General features: G+C 42.3%; 1 protein-coding gene across 1 annotated transcript; it reads left to right on the top strand.

Moving 5' to 3' along the window:
* LOC6499679 lies at positions 1-24,094 on the top strand. Its single transcript, XM_044715513.1, is given in 8 exon segments — positions 1-161; positions 350-1,063; positions 12,455-12,669; positions 14,025-14,160; positions 17,340-17,473; positions 22,657-22,945; positions 23,059-23,247; positions 23,250-24,094. Coding segments are annotated over 7 exon segments (1,356 nt in total). The 5' UTR covers positions 1-161; positions 350-828; the 3' UTR covers positions 23,408-24,094.
* Positions 24,095-26,057: the final 1,963 nt, after the last annotated feature.

The raw sequence follows: 26,057 nt of genomic DNA, 5'->3' as shown, positions 1-26,057 counted from the left end.
TCGGGGAGAGTTCTTGGGGACCGTCCTGATAGCTCCTCAGTCGTTTGTCAACTTGTCGTAGGCGCGGATTGTTCCATTTTCACTGGGAAAGTCCTATCGGTTCGGTTTCGGTTTTGTTTACAAGCAAAAGAGACTGCTGTTTCATTTAATTTAATAACAAGGTGCTGTGGATTTCGAAAAAGTTTGAGTGCAATTTTGAAGAGCTTCAAAAACTTCCTGGCATTATATATTTAAGCATTTCATTTTGCATTTTTTCCGCGTTTTGTTTACATACCAGATATGATACTGAAGTGTCAGCTGTTCTTTTTTAAATAAAAACTGACTAAAGTATGTTTATTATCCATTCCAGTGTACTTTTCAGTTTACTTCCGGCCAAAACAGCTGGACACAAAAGCCATTTATGAGTGTGTGAAGTGAAGAACCCAAAAACCACCAAATGGATTTTGTCTAAACTCTAAAAAAAACTAGACCAGAGGAAGAACATCAGAAGCACAGCCATTAGCCAGCGGAAATTGGAATGTATAAACAATCAGCAAAATGTGCAAACTCGTGGAGTGCCAATCAAAAGCCAACTTGAGTGAAAGTGAAAAATCGCGGTGCGGGGAATATATTAATTATCCGGCTGTTTATTAGTAAAGTTTTCCCAAAGCGGCAGACATTTTATTTATGGGCCAACTTGCCAATGCAAAGAAAGCCAAGTTGCTGCCAGTCGGGCATTAATAATTTGCATACACCATTTCCCCCAACCAGTTCCCAGCCACCAGACCAACAACAAGCAGACAGTGCGGCGTGTGAAGTTGAAGTGTTTATTAAATAGTCTTGCCACAAATGCGAGACATTTGCCCGAGACCCAAAGTCCGCGCGTTTCTCCCCATCGATATGCTGGAGCTGCAACTGCGAGGAGATTTGTCCGCCGTCGACTTGGACGGAATCTGCAAAATGCTACCCCAAAGAGCCACGGATCCGGGCCATCGTCAGAGCCGGAGAATATGCGACTCCAACCGCTGGACTCTCTCTGCGAATTTCTGCCTGCTGATGCTAGCTGTACTATTTCTGAGCATGGGTAAGTGTCGTTTTTGTTTGGATTAATCCCGATGCCAACTATAATGTTTAGCAAGCGGATAACATCAAAGTTTTAAGATGTCATTTTATGGGCCACAGAGAAAATAGCAAGAAAGGACTCATTTTAAAAATATCAGACTTCGAATTTTAAAGAGAATTATCTGAACAATATTGTAATTTAGTATTGAGTTCCTAGCCTATGTCCATAAATAATAAAGTAATATTCCTACAAGCCATCAAGTACCCCATCTGAACAATTTCCCAATTCAACAAATAAGAGACCACAAGCACTCAACTTAGAGTTTCATTTGTACAATTTAATGAAGTATTTGTCAGGCTTCGGATTCCACTACGTCCCTCGGAGAACTGTCATCCCTTTTCAAGTGGTATCGGGCCATCTGGGAGGCAGGCGCACTGTCAACCCGAACCCCTAACTCAATCGACTGCGTCTCCTCCATTTTTTGTACTTTTTTCGCCAAGTCCAACGCGATGGATGCTCAATTAAGTGACTCCAGTGTGGCCGCGAGATTCTCATGCATTTAAAGAAGCCTTCGGCCGATGAAATCCGAAATTAAAAGGGTACCCGAAACATACTCCCGCCTAGATATAGACACTGAAACAATCGATACTTGAAATGGCAGTCGAAACAACACTTTGACATAATAAAATACAAATAAAAGGGCACAACACAGCCGCCAATTGATTGACGAAGTGGCAAACATCTGAAGAGTGGAAGTGGAAAATGGAGGCGGGAAAAGGGAAATGGGAAAGTGCTGGGCAATAAAAAGGATTGACAGCCAGAGGCAGTCGTCGATTTCTAAGCGGTGGCGAGGTGTCATTCCGCCGGATAGGAGGGATGAGATAGGCTGGGGGAGATGGGGATCCACTCGACTGGCTGTCAATGACAATCAGCAGCGGAATCAGATTCCGCACACTCTCCATTCCGGAGCGGGATCTGGAGCGCTAATGCTGATGCTGAATGCTAGTAAAAAGTTTTTAATGACCCTCCAATGCCGTGTCGCCATGGCCACAAACCTAACGGAATCGTGTCGAATCGAATCGATTCGATGGAGGGAAGGGGCTGACAAAAGGGGTCTTTTCCACACTTGCCAAAGCAAATCTGTGTCAGGCTGTTGCTTCATTACTCGGCTGCTAATGAACAGCTTAAGCAGCATCGCGTCCCATTGTGCAGCGCATTTTGATTCAGGGAAAATCTAGTCAGGAATGCTGCAATTGCAGTTTCTAGCTGAATAAATGCTAGCACTAAAAGGACAGTTCTGAAAAGTATTCGAGGAATTGCATCATTATTAAGGGTTCACGTGCGAAAGAGTATACACATAGTTTTTAAAATTACTTTTCTCAGTACAGGTATTGGTATATTAAATAAATTAAACTCTATTTTTAGCCTCATATAGACTGAGTTGCATTTTATTGAAGTGGATTCCCGGCTGCACCGATTGGAGTGCATTTTCGGGCCTCGAAGTGGGGGGGAGAAAAACAAAGTGAGATGGGGCAGAGATTTGTGTTCCGTGATCCGTGACTCAATCGATTGCGTTGTTGTAGGTCCTTGGCACTTCACGGCATTGTGAAGATTTGCAGTCAGAGTGCGGGGAGCGAGTGAGTGCATCAGTAGAACCAAAAACCGGGGCAGAATCAGGAACAGGGCGTCGGAGTCAGCGCTTTATTAGATGGAGGCCGCGGCGCTAATGGATGGGGTTAATGGGCTAGGGTTGCCGGGAAAGTGGTGTATTAGTAAAAGTGAATTAAGACCTAAAATGGGAATCTATTGTTGAGATATACGGCGGACACCAGGCCATATCCGCGCTTCCAGAAGTGCGGCGATAAATCAGTGCATTGAGTGCCATGATTAGCAATAAATTTGATTTGATTTACCAAACATTTGGCTTTTCACAGTCCGGTGACTGGGTAAACTCATTTCCATTAAATTATAAAATTGTACAACTGCAAAATAATCGGATATTCCCATAAATCCCATAAGTACACACACACAGATCCATTCGTAATCAATTTCGTCATTTCCAAATTCGTAACAAAATGCAATTCCACAAAAATTTTGACGTTTGCTCGAATACTTCAAATATAAAAAAAAAGACTTAAAAATACTTATTTTATATATTTATAAAAAAATATAAAGTAATATCAATAAATAACATTACTTATACTTAGAGAGAACCGCTTTTTTTATTCCTTTTTTCTTACTTTTACTAAGACTAGATTACTGAGAATACAACTCGGCCGTATGCAAAGCATTATCATTGAAATATTAATTGGAAAATAATATTGACAGACGGGAACAAATTACATATAAAATATGTAAATTTCTTGTGGCTCTACGTTGTGCAAATGCCAGTGGCATCAATTCGTGGGGGCCAACACTTTTCGGTCACCAATTACATTACACGCGTTGTGCAAAATTTTCAGAAAAGGTAAATCGAAATAGAATACTATTTTCGGGAGGGGCTTTTAGGGGCAAGGGCTTAGCCCCCTTCTGTGTTTGTTTATTATTAATGCAATTTGTAATTATTTGTTTTCGTGGCATGACTGCCAGCACATGCTTATAAGCCCGATACACCCTCCTAACCCAATCTCGACTGTTTGCCAGCTTGTTTATTTGTTTGCTTGCCACAGCTATAAAACGCAATTATCTCGCACAAAGAACAAAGCAGAGTGCAAGCGAATTGCAGCCGGGGGGATCACCTCTTACTCTATCCAATGATTATCCCCTTTCCAAAACTTCCAAATGTGAATGATGCCCCCGACCCGCCTTGGCTACAACGAGAGTGTCAGCTAGAGTTTTCGAAAAGCTGCAAAAGTTGTCGCCAGCATCATCCGAGCATTTCGCTTTTCGCATTTGGGTTGCCATAATTAACTTATTTTGTACATTAGCAACAGATTTTGTTTATTAACGCATGTGCGCTTGCTTTCAGTAATGCGATACCATTCACCCCACCCGACCACCATTCGTACCTCCACAAGGGCCGGGCTTTTGGCTTTAATGTGCGCCGGGGGCAGGGACCACGGGGCGCATACTTATCTTTTGGCATTGCGAAGAGAGTTTATTTGTTTTCTGCTTGTGGTCGGTGGGTTTGGTGAGTCGGTGGGTCGGTGAGTCCGTGGCATGGCATTTTGTGCGGCGTCTGTCGCATAATTTATTTATCATTAGCAAAATTTGGCAAGCATTGGAATGCCTTACCCAGCTTTCCACTGCTTCTCCCCAATTTTCCGCAATTCCATCCTCAGACGGCTCAGTTGTGTCTGTGTATTTGGCTAAATAGTTGAAATAATTAGGCTCATTAAGAGTTTTGGAGGTTTCTGGCTGGAGTCTTGGCTGTCTTGATTGACAAGTGCAAATTGGTATTAATGCAGAAATGCGAAGAACTTCAAAAGCCACAGGCAAAATTCGAGTTGGTTGAACAAAAGTTTCTCCGAACAAAATTAGAAATTAAATGAAATAATTGGTGATTTGGAAATATTTGAAACATTCCACCGTCCAAGATATACATTTTTTGGAATGAGTGTAAGCAAGCTTCCGTAAAGCTACAATCCATTGAATTGTGTTGAAAAATAAATGTTACAGGCTCTCGGAAATCCCAATATTTGAACTCCATCTGGCAATAGTTCACGATTAATTAAGCAGCGTCGCCTAAAAATATTTGGAACAAATCACAACGACAAAATCGCAACTGGCGTGGTCGCAGTTTTGCTTCAGTTATTGTTTTGCTCGCTTTTTATTTTGTATAATTCTGGCACTGGCACTGGCCCTGTCACCGGCAATGGAAGTGGCACTCCCCAAAAAACAAAAACTTGTTGTTTGCTGAATCCAAGTGGAAATACTGTGCGAAATGCAACAGCCGCAACAAAAACGGCATAAACTTTTAACAATTGCAAAACCAAATAAACAAAACGCTGGCCCAAACAAAAAGAAAACACTAAAAACTGCTGCAGGCTATAAATCTGCAATGGCTGTTGGCGTGGTGTTGAGGGGGTCTATGGGTTATTTGCTCGGGTGGGGTTGCTGGGATTTCTGGGTGGCAAAAACGCCACGAGGGCCTTTGCACAGACCCATCCGCATCCCCATTCAAAGCAACACTCACACATTACGGAGCGAGCGCCTGCTGCGTAAATAACTAATAAGGCTCGGGGATAAATTTCAAGTGCAATTTTGTGAACATCGTAACCAAATACAACTCGAAACAAACAACAAAACAAAAAGCAAACAAAACAAAAAACAAAAGAAAATGTAACGCCCGGCGGCGGATGGAGGGAATATTCAGAGGAGCACAAAAGTTAAGCGTGGCAAATGTCCCAGTTGCAGATCCACTGTGTTTTTGTGTGCAGCACGTTTCTATGACTTAATTAAAATTATGAATGTTTTTGCCACCGCCTCGTTACGCTACACGGCCAAAAACCAACCAGAAATTGGTCGGGCCTGACGGGGGCGCAGCACAGGACAGGACAGGATGTCCATGGCAAATGCGCTTTTTGCCAGCGAGCCAAACAAACTAGGCAAACAAACAACTAGTAGCATCAATTTATGCATAAATCAGAAGGCACCAGAAACCATGCCAAATTGTAAACATAAAACGAAATGGATGCAATCCCAAATCCAATCCCAGTCCCAGTTCCGCGTCCCCCTCGTATTTCCCACATTGACACCACATTTGTGCGACAGTTCCGAGATCTGTAAAATAGTTACCAAAAATGAAATTTCCGAATACCATTGTCGCTTATCGCCCCATGTTCCTGCACTTTGCGATTTCCTATCCCCTCTTGGACCATCTCTGGCTGAAATTTGAAATAGCTCTCGGATTAATTTTCTAATCAAACACAATGTTGGGACCAGGGTTTGGTCAGTCGAAAATTCATTATAACTTTTATGTGCAATGCATCAGACTGTGAAGTGTAAAGCTTGCGGGGAAAATGGATCAAATATTGGTAACATTAGAGCCAGACTTCTAATTAGTCAGTTTTTAATTATATATCAGTTCAACTAGAAGGTAGGTTAACTCGAAATCGAATGCCTCCGGGCGATTGTTAGTTCCCAACGCAGTTGGATTTTGTATTTTCGCGAAAAGGACTGGCTTCCAATCCAAACCACCAACGACTTGTTGAAAGGCCCGACAAACTGTTGGCTCACAAAATTGATACCAGAAGCGAAATAGGAAAGTGATCACAAAAACAGAAATATGAATGGAAAAAATCGGCATTGAAAAAACAAACGAAGTTGCGTGAATTCGCGTTGTCATGAGAATAAAAAAAAAGGATAAAAATTTTATGGAAAAACAGCGAATTTCACATTCTCTAAAAGCGCATCTTAGTTTTAGGTATTGAATTTTGTCAACAATGATTCTTAAAGAAAAAACCTTTAAATATGTTTTTCACAATAACTTTTACTTAAGAAGATAGTCTGATGATTTTTAATAGCCATAACATATTCCTAAGAAAAATTGATCATCAAGTTCGAATTGCTTAAAAAAAGGTTAGGGTACTAGTGAAGTGTTTCCAAGAAAAAACCATTCGTGGTGGAGTCGATGAAAGGCGTTCAAGTTTTGGCCCTACGGCGGACATGGGACTAGGGGATTCAGAATGGAATGGTGGATGGAAATGGTAGAGTGGTCTGCTGTGGGCAGGGGCTACGGATAGCACAAACGGTCAAAAGTTCCATTAGTGTCAGGCCATGAATGCTATTTACAAGCAGTTCGCGATGCGGCATGCGAGATAAACGCTCTGACGCTCCGACTGGGCCAAATGGAAAAACTGAGTGAACAAGAAACGCTATGAAAAAAACTAAAAAAAGAAGAAAGAAATACAGTCGGCATGCACACAAAACGCAATGGTGGAGGAAAAATAAAAATTGCTGAACTAAAAATCCATTCGGCATCGATGCTGGTTCCGAGATAACAAAATGTTTGCCGGCCAGCCTCAATTGAGTCGTACTCACAGACGTTGCGTATACGCCATGTGAGCAGGGCGAAAGAAAACTAAATAAACTCGTACATAAAAAGCCGATGTGGAGCGATACACTCGAAAAACTTAATTAAAATTTAGTGAAAGAGTAAACCATCAAAGCACAAATCACTTTTTTATCTTTGAGGCACAAATGAACATTTTTAAGGTAAATAATGGGAGATTAGTTGCAGTTTAGTGTTATGGATTTAATTTTAAATATTTAATTAGTATTTAATAACCCTTGCGGTGTATATTTATGGGCGTAAGAAGACGAGTAAATGAAAATTGGCGATTCGCAAAGGGGGGACTATAGGATCCAACTAAGCAACCAAGCGACTTATGTGTGTGTGTGCACTGCAATGTCACCATCATAAAAATACAAACACAAACACACTTGTCCTTCCCACTCACACATGCATATTTATGTTTTTCACAGTGACTGTTTGCACTGGGCCCCTCATCCCGCCCGTCTGCACAATATTTGCCCAGTTATCCTTTTTGTTTTATTTGCTTAGCGCTTCTGTGCAAAGCGGAGAATAACGGAAGACTATCACGAGACTAAGGAGTGCCAGCAAGCGAGCAGTGTTCACTGTACAGTGGTAAACAACAAGACATATTCGGAGAAGTGAACTCGGGAAGCACACATTGAGTTAAGGACTTGAAAAGCGTGACCACGGTGCAGTAGAGAGTGCGGCATTTTGGCACATCATCATCATCATCGCCTTCGCCTTCTCCTTCACAGTAGCCTTAGCCATCATCATCATCCACTAGCAGGGCACTCGAGCAGGCAACACTCGGATTAATGTTTGTTATTATTTTTTCATTTATCGCATATATTTCTATTGTTTACTCAGTCCATGCCGTCTGTTTGCAGAAAGCAGACAGGAGTGTTTTCTTATTTTCTCACTGGTTTTATTTTGTTTCGGCTTCCCTGGGGCTTGAACTCGAGTTTGTCTGGATTTGGTTTTTTTTTTTGAAACCACTGCCCTAAAAAGTGAACATTATTGAGTGGGAAAAAGATTATTTGTCAATTAATCGGGCTTGCAGTTAATTGAATAATTCGAGACACGAATTACACAACGATTTAGATGTAATTTTAATTATTTGGTGTTTTTTGCTTTATTATTTTATTCAATATTCAATTAACTGGCACATAATTAAATTGTCATCCGTAATTCAATTTAATCGTCAAGCAATTAGCAAATGGAAATTGTGAAATCCAAATCAAAATGAGTCCTTGTAAGCCCACCCAGTCGCACACCCGACTTAGGCGCCACACAACATACACAACCAATTACGGTTTGCGTTTTCATAATCAGCATTTTTCATTTCCTTCGCCAAGGTGCGCCACGCCCGCTCGGACAAAAGGGATTTTAACTAAATTATGCTGGTCCTTTGTTTATGCTGATGCCCTCTGGGCATGAACGGGTTGGTGGATCTATGTTTTCGAATCGGTTTTTTGGGTTGGGCCCCCCTCCCATGGCTGTGACACAGGCATAGCTAGGAAACTTGGCGGAAAAACAAATGTTACTCCATATTCAAATACAGCACCAACTCAGGCCAAAAGTCCATTTCCCCTAGAGCAGAACTTCCATAAGAGTCCCGACTCGTAACTAGCATTTTTGGTTTCATTAGAAGCGTTTTTCCTTCCACAGCACCAACCCTTTTTCCCTGACCGATTGCAGTTTTTGCCAGAAATTTTTCTGCTTCTGGTTTTTTGGGAACGGGTTTTTTCCTGGTATTAGTTTACTACTGGGCGTGTGCGGGCTTTTGATTTATGGTTTCGAATTGTGCGAGTTGCGTTTTTTATGTTAATTAAATTGCTGTGGCTTTTGAATGAACTGTGCTGGGCTGGTAGGGAAATGTGAGCTCTTGGCTGTCGAGGACTAAGTGCACTTGGCTACCCTGACGGCATCCTGTTCGAAAACAAACCGAAACACGATTCTAGCAAATGAACTACAGCACGCTTATTGTCACTGCCTTGGGTTTCTAAATGCTGTTGACCCAGCAGGAAGACTCGACTGTTTCGAGGCAGTTATTAGAAATTCCATTATGCATGTGTATGGGACGCCTATGTGGGCTGTGTCAACACGAGCGGTTGGGATTCAGGACCCCAGACAGGTGGTGTAACTCATCTGCTTAACACTGCCAGACAAATCGATACATAGATTATCTGAAGCATTACAAATATCTTTTAAAATGTATTATTTATTTGGTAAGAGACAAGCTTATAGAAATGATATAAAGCTTTGAGTAAAATTACTTAACAAACGTGTGTGTAAGCTTGATTTTTTTGGACAGTGTAAGGCTCCCTTCTCAGGCTTTCCTTTCATTTTGAAAGCATGCTGTTTCTGGTGAATGATAAATCTTTCAATGAGCTGCCATGCAGGCAATGAGGACGCTGATGGGAAACTGAAACAGAATTGGGACCAAAGCGGAGAGATGGGCGGTGGGTGGAAGCTCCTGGTAAACATGCCAAGGAGCAATAACAGCGTCGGGACTTAACAATTTCCATTGAAGGCTGTGCAACAAAAGCCTATTAAATGCCGGGACAATGCTCACCACACGTACACATGAATGCACATGATATTACAACCAGGCAGCTGCCCCAATGTTTGTTTGTTTGTTTGTTTTAGACTTCCCTTGGCATGGAAAGCGACTCTGCAAATTATAATGGTCTGATATTCACATCGTCCCATTTCAAATCGGAAATGGGAGTTGTTTACTTTGTGCGCCTGCCACGTTTTCAGGATTTCAGGAATCCACTTCCCAAAACAAAAGCATTTACGCCGAAATTTTCACTAGAAACAAATTGAACAGCAGAAAGTAGTCTCTTTCAATCATTTTGAGAGTACGCGTAGTGCTGGTAAGCATAAATTTTCAACGATCTCTGGAGCTTGGTGGCAAAAACAGCCCTTTAACTTTTCAATCGACTCCCACTTGCGGTCTCAAATAGCTAGATGAAAACCCCAACAATGACGCATTCTGGCCCGATTGGAAAACAATAAACAAGGCGCTTGCAGGACAAGAAAGTGCGATGAAAAGAGCGGGAAAAGTGTTGACTCTCGGTCCGGTGGAGAAGGCCAGTTCGAGATCTGGCTTTGTGGGTTAGAAAAACTGAAAACAAAGAAAAACCAGGACCACCTGCATTGATATTTAGTACTGGGAAATCCCTCCTTCTGATCCATATCCCAGGATATCATCAGGAATCGGTAGGAGGCAGACCCGGTGGGGCCTGTATCTGGGTATTCGACTCCATGCCATGTAAACAAATCGCAAAAGGATAAGGACAAGGCACTTGTACGCTGGCACTTAGCAAAATCGAACAAATATGTGACTTTTGGGCAAACTTTATACCTTCCCAACTATATCTCGGCGAGGATGTCTGTGCGCGTGTGTGTGAGAGTGGATTTATAGACATTGTTTGGGTGGCCTGTGTTGGTTTTCCTGCGGCTCAGTTGTGCACCCAACTGTGCGGTGCTATTGCTATGATTTCTTGCTGCACTTTCCACCTAAACACTAACAAGCAAAGTTTTGCCAGCAATAAGCAAGTATTTGCGGTTGCATTTCGCTGCTTCAGCTTCAGCTCCACCTCCAGGTCCTAGTTTTTCTCTGCCGCTCCTGCTGCTGGGAAAACTCTAAGGGGGCTAGCACCTGCAACAGCACTTTCCAATTTTCAATTGGCAAACAAGCGGAATTTTCGATTTCAGTGTGCAAATATTTATGTGGCTAGCAGTTACTTTAAGAAACTGCTTAAGTTGAGCGCTGCCAGGCAGGTATTTCATTTTTTTTCTCTCTTTTTATTTGGGAGGTTTCCTTTCAGTTTTGTTGGTGTCCCTGGCCAGGACGCACGGGCAGTTGGCCAATTATGCCAGCAGGCCCCGGTGGTCATTAAGGTCAATGTGCAAGAATTCATTTTACAGCCTGCAAATGGAGTAAATGTTAAAGGGCAACAGCGGTGGCATAATGAAAATCATACCAATTTTCCTCCAACCAGCCAGCCATGCCTTGGTAAGGCATGCCCCGGAAAAGCATGCTGCAGCGGGTTTCCCATCGAATGGCAAAAGATATCGGGTGATATGCAAACAACTCCCGAAAGTAATGAATTACGCACAGCTGGCGTGTAGAAAAAATGAAAACAATTTTATTTTATTCGCCTCGCGAGAGATTTACAAGGAACCGAATCCTTGACTCACATTCCACGGACTTTATTCTCGCTTTCCTTCCTTTGCCAGCCTTATCCCATTCTCTCAAAGGGACTGCTGGTAAAGCCGCAAATTATGTGCCATTATTCTTAAGGGCACAGCCGCATGAAATGTGACCCAAATAAGATATAAAAAATTTTTGAGTGCCTTGTTAGGCTATGTTGGAAATGCTGTAAAACAGCCAACTCCATGGCACTTGGCTAAGTCGAGAGCAGGAACGCGAGGGCAAGAGCTTCCTGGCTGGCGCCTTGAATTATGCTACGCATTTGTTGACAAACGACTCAGAAATGGGCGGCCATAAAGTTGCCGGAAATTGGCGTTGATTGTTTGGTAATTAATAAAACTTGGCGAGCAAAGGAGAAAATGGTCGCCTGGGTCGCCTGGGTCACCCAAGGTCGCCTGGGATTTGGGGGCACGATTTAGTGGCCTTAGACATAACATTGGTTGCATATTTAAAGCGGCTGGCATTGATTTATAATACGGAATAATGCTTTTGGTAAAGTCTAAACGTTATATAATCTATTGGTATTTGGCTTGAATGGCAAAATTATCTGCCGGCTTACCAAATAAATAAAGTTATGAGTTGGCCAATTTTTTTTGGGCTTAAAAGTTGCCAGACGTTTTCAATTCAATATTTTCAATTTGGTGAGCTGCTTTGTATGTTTGCCCCCAAATCCCACCATAATCTATCAAGCTTTCGACAGCTGAAAAAATATTTATAAATCATTTAAGCGCCAAATATAACAGTCAGTTGACCGAAAACAAAAACACGGACACATCTAAATCTCTTATTTTTGGGGGGTGAACTTTTTAATACCCATTGTTTTATTGTTTGAATATTAAAATAACTGCGCTACATACTACTACGTATAACTTTAACCTAAAGGAGACTCATCTTTAAATGTTTATATTATTCAAATAGAATTTTTAATTTATTGTTTTTGAGTCCAGGTAAATATATTTTTTGAATATTTGTATATGCCTAAAATAAACCATTTTGGCAACACGAAACCAGAACCAAAAACAAACTGCGTCCACTGGTAAGCAAGCACTTGTGGGACAGTTAAGCGGTGGATTATATATTATCAGTGTCACCACCGATCATGCTCTGGTACAATATTTCAATAATTTATGAAAATAAATACACTAAATTGGAATTCCCTGGCTTTGCATTCGAACGTAATTTCATCATAGTTTTTTTCTCCCATGTTTTGCAGAGCTCGTCGAGTGCGCGCTGCGCAATGTCAATTTAATCATCGAACCACCGGCGGTGCGGCGGGGCCAGCATGTGGTGCTGCGGTGCATGTACGACCTGGAGGGGGCCCCGCTTTACTCGGCCAAATTCTATCGTGGTCAATTGGAGTTCTACCGCTACACCCCCGGCGAGTTTCCCAATACAAAAGTGTTTCCATTCCCTGGCATTCATGTGGATGTAAGTACCTGTAAAGAATTTCTTGGAGGATTGGGGATTTAACTTAAAATCGTAAATCTTACTTCGACACAGGTTTTAAAAATATATTTTTACATTCTATTTATATTATTGAGTCAAAAGCATATGGTACAAGAAAAGTAGGTAGGTAGCAGATGCTACTATTTTCAGGTTCTATCTCTGCAAATGTCCAGAATTATAATCGTTGAAAAAGCTTAATAACTTTTCGGCTTCTTAATAATTTATAAAAAATACAAAAATAACAAAAAAATTCAAATAAAATACTTGATCTGGCATAATGAACACAATCGGAAAAAATTGTTAAAAATCCTGCTTAAGAACGAAGACTTTTTGCTGGCCAGTTTGCATGAAGCCTGAAAGGAGCCAGAAACGGTGTTTCCTGGAAATTGGAAACCTGGACACTTTGAGGTCCTTAATTGCGCGCACACTGCATTTATTTATATTGTATATTTTAAACTTTCTGCTCATGCATATTCAGTTTGGCAGTTTTATTGTTATTGGCGGTTATTCAAAAAAATGCCAGAGGACACCTGGTCGGACGACTGCCGTTCTCCCGACATTCCAGCCTTTTGTGGGCGCTATCAACGCGCGGCTATCTGCGGCAAAAATTTCATTTAAATTTTTGCATGCTGCGTCTGAGTTTTGTCGCCCACCTGCAAAAAACTGCAATCTGCTGAGCGAAAATCGGAAACGGAGGCTGGCTTGGTTGAGGAGGCGTGGCACAGGCTGAGGTCGGAGAATTGAGTCTCGACTGGGGTAATTCTACTTTGGCTAGATTATTGAAAAAGTTTATCCAGGCGGCGGTAAAAGATGGGGATTGCATAGGAAGGTTGCGGGTGCAGCCGGGGCTCTTGCAATTTCGTTGCTTCGATAAAGTTGCTCCGAATCTGGCTAAATATTTCATCAGGCTATTGAGTTTGTGCCAGTGAGTTTATCTTTAGTTTTTTGTATTTCTCTACTATTTTATTTTTTGTTTTGTCGTCGAAAACTTTTACTTTACCTAGCCGGAGGCAATTTTTTCTTGTCGCTCTGCTCTGCTGGCTGGCTGCCTGCCCGCCTGCCTGCCTGCTGTTTGTTGGCTGGTGGCTAAGTTTGTATTTGTTTGTTTTTTAAGCTGTTTTAATAAATTTAAGTGCATTTCTTTGTTGGACTCGATGTCAGATTGCGGACAGCTGAGGGATGGCAGGTGAACTCGATTTGCAGTTTGTTTAAGCGCAGCATAGTATTACTCCTTCTAAATAAATTGAAATTGTAGCCCAGTGTTGGGGATTGTATTCTTAGTACCATGAAAAATAATGAAAATTCCGTGTTTTAATGTAGTTGTTATTATTTAACAGGTAACCAGCTCGAATGCCACCCAGGTACTCATACGCAATGTTGGATTCGGTCTCTCTGGAAACTTTTCATGCGAAGTCACCGCCGATGCCCCGCTTTTCTCGACAGCCACCGCAATGGCGTCCATGCAAGTTGTTGGTAAGTTTCATTCATGGCATTTCGCTTTCATCTCGCTCGGTTGGCCTGTCTTCGACTAAGCTGATTCACCAAATTGGCCTAAAGTGCGCTTAAAAGCTTCCAGCTTCCAGAACCAAGCGAAAGTGGGTGAGAGTATCAGCTATCGGGCAGCCTTTGACATTCACTCTCCTTTGATCGGCGAGCATCGGTCCGTGGCTAAATTCAGTGCTGTGCGGTTGGGGAGTAAAAGTTTTTTGGTTCTTTCGTAATTTGTTTTTCCAGGGGGCCAAGGTCGCAGCAGCTGATGCTGATGCTGCCGGGCCAATGCCAGTGCCGGTTGCTAAAGTTTTGCGCTGAAAATTGCGTCATTAACAGGCCATTTCGTCTTGCCAGATAAGCTGGTGGCTGGGAAATGAAGCAAATGTTGGAGGGTGAGGTATGGAAGGTATCTGTCTGGGGTCATTTGGTAGTCTTACCTGTGCCCCACGCATTTCACGGCTTTATGCGTTTTAAATGAGCGTGCCGCGGAGCGCGCTCTGAATTACGAATTTAATCAGCGTGGCAGGGTCATGAAATCCAATGAGCAGTAGTCCGTTTCGGCTTAACAATTATTTGGCTTTTGTGCTGCCAGCAGCTGGGAATAATGGGACGAGACTCCTCCGTCTCAGTGTTTGAGAGCCAACTAAATCCCAGCCACTAGTGTACAAGCAATGGGTTTGAACAGAGCAAATTCCTTCATGATTTAATTAAAGATACATTCTACATCATTTTCCAGGAACACCATTTTACGAAGTGGAGTGCCAACATTGGATTATTATTTTTTTTTGTCTGTGTAGACTGAACAATTGCCCCGTAAGTTGCGACTGCAGCATATGGGGCGTATGCGTAATGTGACCTGATTCCAGAGCCTGTCTCATTCAATCTTTCCATCCGCTTATCCTGAGGCATTTCACCAATGCGCTTCGACAGCTGAATTCTGCTTAGTCGATGATTTTTATGCCACTTGCTGGCCTGGATTTATTCCCTATCGCCCTATTTCCTCAACCCCTGCGAGGGTCCTTCGAACGGCAACCCGCTGGGTGTGCGTGTGTTTGATTGAGAGCTCGACTGGGTTAATGGCTCAGTGGCTGACTGGCTCGTTGGCTCGCTGGCTGCTTGTTGCCCGGCATTAAGCATTCAGATGTCTGACGTTCTGGCCCGGCCTTTATTAGATTGCCAATGCCCTAACGTCTTCCCGCCATACCGCCAGCCGCCTGCCCGCTGGCTGCTTTATATTTAACGCCGCATTTAGCCCATTTAATTGTCCGCTTTTGCGTAACTGGCATCAGGGGATTAAAGCTTTTGATCGTGCGTATTTGCTTTAAATTCATGAGCCTGCCAATGACCCGCGGCGCTTCAAGGACGCATCGCTCAAGTTATTAAAGTTTCATTAAACGCTGCGGCATTTAATTGGTTGCTCTCTGGTCCCCGGGACACACAATACATCAATGCTAGATAAGCCGGCCGGGGACTGACACACTGACAGCGCCAGCCAGCCTCAAATCTCGGGCTTTGGCGGTTGTTCGCTCACCAGTATTTGTATCTTGCATCCCTATATCCTCGGTATCTCTATCTTGTGGGTGTGCCGGTTCGTTTGCGTTTGTATGTGCGTAAGCTTCTGCGGCTTAGGCCTAATGTCGTCGACACTAAAACCCCAATAACTTGCCGGCTAAACAATAAATTACTGTAGCCACCAGCAGGCAGGGGCAGTAACAGGCACCATATTGTAGTTACACTGAGGGAATAGCTGGTAGTTTCGGTAACTCTATCGTTAGATTTTTAGCATGAATTACCATTAGGATTTGGGCATAAAGCACATGAAATTAAATATTAAATTGCTTTAAAAGAGCCTTTAGATTAATAATGTTCTATGAGAATTCATAGATTCGTTGCAGAAAGTAAAGCAAACTTTTTTTTTTGTGAGCCCGCCATGAAGTCCTGTGGTCGGCTCAGATTTCTTTCACTATAACAATCGCCAGCCCATCTCATCTGCGTAAACTTGCGCTTTAATTTCATCGATTCTGGTTCTTAGCATAGTTCCAAGTTCCTTACTGCTCCGCCTGATGTTTTATGCATCGAGCCAGTCAGTCTTGGGTTTAGTTGTGCGTACTCATTCGCTTATGCGCCGTCCTCGGTGTAAATAACTCTGAGGTTTAATCGTGTGTTAATGAGCTCAAGTGGCAATCAGATTGCGGCCCAAGGAGCCTGAAAGCCTGAAAGGAGGCGGCTGCGTTTCAGCTCGGCGTCTGTGTGGCACATAAAATAAACACTTTGTCCTTGCGGGGCGGGGCCATTCAGCGGGCCGCCGTCTGCTCAAGGCCACCCATACCCCAACGCATCTAAGAGACTGGGAGGGCCGGGCATGGCCGTGCTGGGTCGGGCAAAAGTTATGCTAATTCTGGCTTTCATTAAGTCACATCTCTGCCGACGACGAGTCAAAAGTTTATAGTTGGCAAACATTTGGGCAGCCTTAACTTTAATAACTTAATGACACGAGTCGAAGCTAAAACCAAGTGCAAAGTAGGCTGGTCAGCTGCTAAATTAAACTTGAGTCTCCGCAGTCTTGAGACTGACCCTCATTAGGGTGAATTTGACGGGGCTCAAAGGCAATGAAAGCCAACGAAAGTCCGGGCCAGGCCAAGAAACATTCGATGCTGGCCCGCAAAAAGGTCAAAATCTGCAAGGCAAAAGGCGCAGAAGGACGGGGATTAGAAAGCGAGACACACAGAAAGTTGCCTCGAGCCAGGGAAAAGAGCAAAGTTGCTGCCGCCTTTGTCATGGAAATTACTTTCTTCATTAGTTACTTTGTTGGCCACCCATCTCTCAGGACTCTCGTCCTGTGGCGGTTCTGGTACCAAGGCTCCTGTTGTTCTTGTTGGCGTTGGTGTCTTCGCCTTGGTTGACTTAATTAAAAAGTTGAGCGTCGAAAGTGAGCAGGACTCTGCCGTGGCCATGTGGTTGTGATTGAAGGGTTCTTCGGGTTTCCGGCTCCACTTATGCCTCTATTAATGTGTTTTGTGTCTGTCGTCCGGTCAACTAATTGAATTCTCGACTCCAAAGCCTAATCCCAAATTTTCAAGAAGTAGATGAATAAAAGTCATTAAATCCTACAGTATTTATATTTTTATAAAATTAACGACATTTTTAAAATTTGTTTGCAGAACTTCCCGATAAACGTCCGTTACTAACAACTGAGCACACACGATACGAGCCTGGTGATGTCCTTCGAGCCAATTGCAGCACACATCCTTCACGTCCCCGGGCCGAGCTCACTTTCACAATCAACAACATGGTGGTGAGTACTCTCAACTCCAATCTGCAATCACTCCCATGAAATATTACTAACCTGGCTGCTTGGTTTGTTTCAATTTATTTTATGCTTCTGCTGTGAGAAAAACAAATCTGACAGCGGGTCAGCGGCTATTTTGTGTTCAAAGCGGGGCGTATCCTTTGAAGTGCTTGTCTATTCTGCTGAGAAATGAACACGAAAATGGGCTAGGACAAGACTTTAATCAAAAAGGGGTTTTCGCAGAGTTTTTCCTCATTTTGTTGTATGTTGTTTTTTTGCTACCATTGGCCTTGGGGGCTTGTCCATCCGTCACCGTGGCGTATGCACAATTTCACAGCCTGCCAGCGAACGTAAGGATTGTCATGTGAATTAACAATGCATGTGCGGAGACCGAACTAGACTAAGGGCGAGAAAATAAGGCAGGAGCTGGTGGGAGCACAGAGTACCGCATCTGTGACAAGGATGGCTTCTTTGTCATTTAGTTACTCTGAAAACAGATTTCTATGCGGTTGCAAACATAACCAGATCTTCATGTTTGTGTCAGTGATGACAGAAGGCTTCAGCTGTAATGTGCCCTGCATGGGACGATAATTTTATAAAGAAATGTTTTACTTACGATTATAATAATTTACAATTTTTTTAAACTTCCCTTATGAGGGTCGAAAAAGATAGGAAAAATATGAAAAAAATATTTATTAAGAAAAAAGACGTGGAAAGTAAAACAGTTGGCTTAAATATTGAATGAAATTTTTATAATTTATACTTATGTTTTTGTTTTTAAGATGTAAAATATAAATTAGCTAAGCTTCCAGCTCTGAAGATTGCGAAATGAAGCCGCAGCTGTGCTTGCAATGGCTCTGTGGCTGTCATTCCATGTGGATTTTCGCTTTGGTAGCTGTCGTCATTGTCATGTTGCCATTGTTGTTCTGTGCCGCCCGGAGCCAGAGCTTGCGGAATAACTGTATTCTTGCATACTTTTTTTTCCCCATTGCAATTTTATGAATATGCATGCCACATGCGACGCGCCACCTATCCACCACCAATGCTTGGGTTACATTTTTGACCCCAGGCCCCTGGATGTCAAGAGCAGTTGAATCGGTCAAGGCGAGGCTCTAGGTTTTCGCTCTATTTGCGGTTTAAAAGGATTCTGTCTGAGTCAGGGAACTTCAAGTGGAGTCTGTACATCGTGCCACGTGCTTAACAGGTTGCATAAGTTTTCCCCCATTCAGCAACTTTGCATTTTCTCTTGATGTTTAGAGTTTTGCTTTAGGGAAAATTTTGCCAGGCGAGTTGGTAGAACAATGGAAATACAAGGTTAAAGGAATGCATAATTTTGATCCAAAAATATATGTGCTGTCGAGGAGTGAATAGGCACTGCATCTGATCAGACTCAGAACAATCGCAGAGTTATCGCAGAACAATGAAAATGGTTCCTTTCCTTGAAGCTCACCAAAATTAATATTATGCATTGCATACCATGTTGTGTATGATGGAAGTCCTGTGAATCAAGTGCTGATTTTATTAGCCGAAATCCTCTTTGAGGATATGCTCTCTATTAGTCTCAAGACCTACCCCCTGACACTTTAAAGGCGGTGGTGCCGGGGCGATGTCAATGCTATTGAAAAATGGTTGCCACATTCCAGAAGCGCACTTGGCATGCTCGCATTAAACATGATAAATGAATTCAAATCATTTGCACCGCAATAACTCTCACCCGGAACGAACTCCGAGCTCCGTCCGGGAGAATATTCAAACGGGTTGTTGCCTGGAAATGAAATGATAGCTTATCGGCAATGCCTCTCGGAACTGCCACCGATGCTGTGTGGTTTAAGTTGCTGTGCAAGGGAGTCAGGGGCGGAAGAAGACACCAGCAAGGACATTGAGAACTTTCGGCAATGGCAACCAATGGCAGCCAAACAACAAACAGTAAGCAAACGTAGCCGACATTGACTAAAATTGAGTAGAAAACGATACCGCAGGAGGAAGATATATTACAATTGCCGATCACAGGAAACAAATGAATATTTCATGCTGTGCAAATCAACAAGGATGAGAAGGGGGTACCAGGAAGGAAAACACACGCACACTCAGGCACTTCCTACATTTCCAGCAAAGTTTACGTTAAAAGGTGCGCCGGCAAGGAGCCACAACTTTCTGTTGACAAAAGTTTTTGCGGTGAAATGCCACAGGAGTAATTTGCAAGAGGTCCGGACCCAAATGCTTCCATCCTCAACCTCCTGAAGGACCAACTACACCCACGCACAGCAGAGGTTACAATTTTAGGGAAAGATTTCGAAAAATATAAATGAATCTGAATGGGAAGGTGCCTAAAGGGAATATGTAGCTTGAAATAGTCTAGAAATATGTTCCGCCTTTAAAAAAATATAATGTGATATCTATTATTTGCTCCCTAATTGTTTGTCAGCATCTACCCCTGTGACATATGTGCCTTTGGTTTCAGCCGGCTCCTGTGGCTCCATTTTGGGGTCCTGCCTGTTTCCGCCCGGGGCCTGGGCATTAATCATTCGGCATGTAAATTGCCAATTAATAACTGCTGCATGTCATTTGGCTTCGGCTTAAAAATGCTACGCAGAATTTGCCATCATCGGGGTTGAACGAACGTTGGACCCCGAAATCTTTGAGGGGCGTTTGCCAAACTTCTAGGCGCATTCGCATTAATGAAGACAAATAGCACTTGAGCCCTGCCAAATTTAGCGGAAAATTGAAAAAGCTTCTCAGCCAGCAGTTGGCAGCTCTTCGGGCCATAGTTTTTTTTCTATACCTACGAGCATTTTTTGGCAACCAGAAGGCCCAAAGTAACCCCCAAAAAGGCGCAGTAACGGCCCGAAAGATATTGCAGTGCTATCCACAATTTATTTGTTATTGATACGTTGGCAATGCATTGGCCCCAAACACACAAACGCACAACGAGAGTTGGGGGACAAATTGTGCACTATATTGGATGAAATATAAAATATATTTATTGTACTTTTCGGGGAAGCGTACTGGGAAGAGAGTCAAAAAAGTTTCGGTTGAACGAATATATGGAAATTTATGCCTGCAGTCAAAGTGTCACAGGGAAAAGGAATTGGTTTGAACCCAAATATTATTTGGTCCCATTATATCCTTAAATTCAAACTGTGTCGATGGCTCTCAAATGAAAAATACATTGCAAGTTTTTGCACATACATTGCAATGTACTTTACATTTTACAGTAAACAATTTTTTTTTATAAAATGTTTATTGTTTGCTTGAATTTGAAGCTGAGCTCCCCATAAAATAGCTGCATTTTTAGCTTATCTTGGACACATTATCCATTAGTCGAACATTTTCCAGAAACTCTTCTAATCTGAAATACAATATGCAGTGCCATTGCCGAAATTCTCACATAAGTTTGGGGCTTGAATTCGTTGGAGGCTGCAGGAGCACATGGACCAAACTATTAAAAATATATAAGTTCCCATGTATGCAAAGCCCAGAAAGAATAAAGAAAAGTGCCAAGAAAAATATGGAAATGGTTGGAGAAGTTTTGCTGGTTAAACAGCTGCTTTTTGGCATGCACATGCGTATGGCTAAAAATTATTTATCAAAGCGCAAATCCTTTTGCACATACACTTTCTCATGGGGTAATGGGGAGGAGCGATAGCGCTGTAGATGGAGGAGGGAGGACTAGGAGCTGGCGAGTGGCAGGCTCTCCTATGGCAACAATTTTACAGTGAATTGCACTAAATAACTGCCATTAAGCATAAAAGCTGTTCTCGCATGAAGGAGCTGCTGGCAGCATTTAAGCCAAATGCAAGTTTAAGCATCTTAGAGATGGCGCAAATAAAGTGGACTTACGCTGCGAGAACGTGGACATAGATACAGATACAGATACAGCTACAGATGCGGATGAGGATGAGGATTTGGCCCGATGCAAGCCAAACGAAAGGCAGAAATAGCGCATTGGACATAGAGGACCAAAGGCAAAGGGAAGCCCTCAGCAAAAGGCACAGTACAAGCAAGGCAAGCTGGCACAGCCTGCAGAGAACTGGGAAAACTTTCGTCAGTTTTAGATCTTTTCGCTGTTAGGCAGGCGGAGCTGGCCATTTCCAATGTACCAAGCCCAATGCTCTGTCGGCAGGACATGCAAGGACTGCAGACGCCGCAGCCACTAATGTGCGGAGTTCCAGGAAAAATTAAGGGGAAGTGTATTTAAGTATTAAAGGAGGATTATATTAGGTTGGGGTATGTGTAATAATTTTCTATAATTTACCCAAAATTCGGCTGTGATATTATAAAAATGAGAGTTGTTTCCCAAAAAAAAAAATTAGAATCAAATAGTTTCTATCTAACCAATAATTTAGGAAGGGTGATTAGTGGTCGGTTTTCAAAATTTTTTCCCCCGCTTTTGGTGTTTGTGTTGTCCTTAGACGCCGCCGCTTTTTGCTGCATTGCATTAACACAGATAAAGTTCCTTGATACATAATTTCCATGCATACAGAAGTGTCCCCCAGCACATGTGGCAAGTCCCCGTAGCACCCCCTCGCTTCGCCCCATCCTCTGCCCCGCCGCCATTGCTCTTCGGCAAACTGTGCCAACTTGCAAATGGCGACAAGATGCTGGCTGGCAAAAGTTTTTTCCTTCTGCTGCTCGGTCCGTCCGAGCGGCCAGAAGAAGAAGTACAAACAAAAGTATTACGAGCGTGAGGGCTAAACGTTGCCAAATGTTGAAGCCCCCGCCACCTCCTTGGAGCGCCTTAAAATATGCAAATGCATTTGCAAGCGTAGAATAAACAGGCGCAGTCTAAAATTATAATCCCCTTGTTCGTTTCACAAGGCACTGAGAAGAAATTCCTACAAATATGGAGGCAAAGAAGCTTAAATTATGAACAGATTCAAAGAAAGATAACTTCTTTTTAATTCCTGTAAACGAAGTTTTTTAAACAAATTTTTAAATTGTACAAATTACTTTGGTTTATTTATTCAAGATTTTTTTACATGCTATATACCTTTTCATTTTTTGCATAAAATGTAATCCGTGTAATTTCTTTTATGTTTATGTATTTGCAGTTTGCAATGCACCTTTTAAGCTGTCAACGAATATTTTGTGAAAGAACAAAAAATACTTTGAATCTCAAAAATTACTTAACTTTAACGTTAAAGGAAAGAATCAAAAATTTGATTTTTCGAATTGCATTGTTTTTACAGATCAGCGACGTGGAGACCCAGTATATACGCACCATCGATAACCTGATTGTTTCGCGCATTGCGCTTAAGATGCAGTTGCAGGCAGTGCACTTCTCGAGCGTGAATTCGCCCAATTACAACCGAATGTACGGACAGAACTCGGTTTACGAGCATGGAGGCTTGGCTTACCCGTCGAACCAAAATCCCGGAGGATTGCTGCTGCGCTGCTCTGCGCAAATTGGCGACCTCTACCAGGAGTATAAGGAAATCGAGCTCGGCACACCACAGAAGGATCCCATACCGGCACGTGGTAAGTTGCCATAGTTGTAAGCCAATTACGCCGCAACCCAACTGATCCATCTGCCTTCCGACTCCGAATCCGGTTTCTCCTCTATTTCCCTTTCATTTCATTTCCGACTGCAGTTACGCTATCCTCCGACTCGAGCCTGAAGAACTTTTTCAGTACATATTTCGCGAGATCCGCAGCGGCGAATTGGCGAATCCTGCCCGGCGTCCTTGCGGCGCCTGTTCTAATGGCCACACTGGCGGCTCTGCTGGGGCTAATTGAGGTTGCATTTGAAACCAGTTACGCAACTGTAACGCCCCCCCCCCCCTGATGTCACATTCCAAGGAGTTAAAGGAGCAAATGGGGCGAAAGGAAAGAGCGGTGGAGAAGCATCAAGGCACTCCACTCCTGTCCAGCTGTGGCGCCTTCAAGGCGAACGGACAGCAACTGGCCTGGCCAGAGTCTAGGATACAGGAGCTGGCCTAAGCGCATGTTACCAGTTAGTTAAATCCATAAGTAATTCAAAGCCCATTTCGTTAGTTTCAAGGATCTTCATTTGATGACTGCTTTTCTTGTTGATTTTCGTTTTAACCAGAAAAACTGCATTTTGAGATGTGGTATCTACTAGCGAGCTAAAAAAAAAATTAAAACAACAAAAACCAAAAACAAAAAGCCAAACACACACAAACCGAAACAAAAAAAAAAAAAAACAAATTAAGGTTAAGAAAACATTTATAAACTAGCCTAGTCGTAAAAAGTCCCAAAAAACTGGATAGCCGAAGAGCAGAACAGAAGAGTTTAAAACTTATAAAAGCAGAACGTACACAATTCAAATATAAATGTTTACACAAACAAATAAATGTCAAAGAAAGCTAAACAGGCAAAAAAAAACATAAATAAATTAAATGAAAATATGTTAAGTACATTAAAATACCGATTCAACTTTAAATGTGCAAATAATGAGAACATTTAAAAACTACAAAAAAAAACTAAATAAACCAATGACAGAAATCAAAGGTATGTGTTTGGGCATGAACCGTGAGGAGAATGTGTGTAAAAATATATTTAAAGTAAAATATTAAATTAATTTAATTTAAATTAAATAAATAAAAGCCTTGTATGGGCATATTGTAAATGGTGGTGAAATTAAATAAAATGTGTGTTAATTTTAAACATTGTCTGGCATTTATTCTTCGGTTTGGCACCCTTTTCATTTCATTTGTGCTGACCGACCGGTGACCCCAGGGATTTTCCAATCCAATAAATTTCCACTGTTGATTTTTGGCGTTAAGAAATCTTAGTCAAAAATTTTTTTTTCAACAAAGGCGGGTATTTCTTTGTTATTTGGTGAACTCCTTCCATTTCTGGTTATTGTCTGCATTTAGTTTGCCTGCCAAAGTGTGAAAAAACTTGCCGTTACGCAGCGGAAGAGCTGAAAGAAATATAAGAGAAGGAATCTAGTACAATGCAATGCATACTCCCCTTCCGTTTTTTGCAAGTTTCTCCATTTTTGCTGGCTGCCTTTGCCGTTTCCGTTCTGCATGCGCATTTTGTATTATATTTTGTGCTTCCTAGTTTTTCCCGACGCTTTTCCGAAATTATTGAAGCGCGCTTTGTTATTTCTTTTCAATTGTGGCCGAGAGGAGTACTCTTCTTACATTTTACATTTCTCCCCAACCCCAGCTGCAGTCAAAGGACTCTCTATCTTTCTCCGTTCCTCACGCTGTGTGTTTCTTGTCGCACAATATTTCACTTACTATGTACAAGGATCCTTAGTCGCTTTTGAAAAAAAAAAAACACAAATACTTGTTTATAGAGATGCACATAACAGGAGAAACATTTGAATTGTGCGTGATTTTGCATAAAAAATATTTCAGCAAATAAGTTGAAGTAACCATAAAAATACATTCACATTTCGATTCGTTTACGCAGTGTCTGGAAAGTTTTGGGTTGTGTATTTAAATTAAATTGCAAGCAAACAAGCAAAATAATGGCCGGCCGACCACTCTTCGGTTGATGGCAACAGAATGTATAAAAACTGAAACTGAAGCAATGCGGTTCTGTGCTGGTTGCCAATGCAGAAAATCCTTGACGTCTCAGCAATCATCGACAAAGTAACCAAAAATATGCAATCTACTTGCACTAATCCAATTGCTTTTATTTCGACAAAAATAAACTCCTATCGAGCGGTAAGAAACAGAATGGAGAAGACTTTCCTTTTTTGCAACATTAATTATATACAGATTTTTGATTAGATTTGATGCCATATTTTCCTACATTTAGGCAACCAATTAATTTCTTTGCAATATTTTCGGCCACGTTGACGATTTGTATGGAAGCCCATCGATCAATTTAAACATCCGCTTTGGATTTAATTCGACTTCGGAAAGTCCAATTAGATGCCCCAGTCCTTTGGCAGGACACGGCCTAATATTTTTGATACAGAGACCAAACGGATGCAACAAAATGATGCAGTGCCTGCTAATTGAAGTCAACTAATTTGCATTGCAGATGCCAGGACATGGAAGAGGCATGAACGTGTTCCGTGTTCAAAGCTCGGATACCGAACCGCGGCTTATTTACGTGCAATTAGACGTCAGCGAGTCCATGTTCATGTCCGTGTCCACGTTCGTGGCTACGTCCTGGTCCTGGGCCATGTCCAGTAAAAACAGGAACGTGTCGAAAAGCGAAGAGGGCGCCAAATTGAGTTTGACAGACCGCAGAGCACAATTAAAATCAATTAGCTACGCGCATCGAATTACAAATTGATTTATTTATGATGTTTCCAACCCCGCCACAATTGGCGGTGGCTTGTTAGTGTCACTGCCAGTGGAAGGGAAGTTGGCGGTTGGATGGTGTCGGTTATTGCGTCTCTGTTTGCTTTTCTCATGATATCCCCTGACCTGGGTGTCGCAGGATGCCAAGTATGCATTTCAAATGGCCAGCTTGCGCTGTTGTCACAATCCCAGGACTTAGGCGGCATGATTCAAGTCAGTCTGCACTCTCGGAAAAAGCAGACATTGTGCTGGGAGCCAGCAAGGTAAATTGATTCCATTGATTCCAGCTCCAATTTATTCCAGCCAGAAGGAGTCCGGGGATCTGCCACTTGACTTTGGCATTAATATCTTTGTACTGA

This window comes from Drosophila ananassae, chromosome 2L, assembly GCF_017639315.1.
Source record: "Drosophila ananassae strain 14024-0371.13 chromosome 2L, ASM1763931v2, whole genome shotgun sequence".
Classification (NCBI taxonomy): domain Eukaryota; kingdom Metazoa; phylum Arthropoda; class Insecta; order Diptera; family Drosophilidae; genus Drosophila; species Drosophila ananassae.
This window is presented reverse-complemented; position numbering and strand designations above follow the sequence as displayed.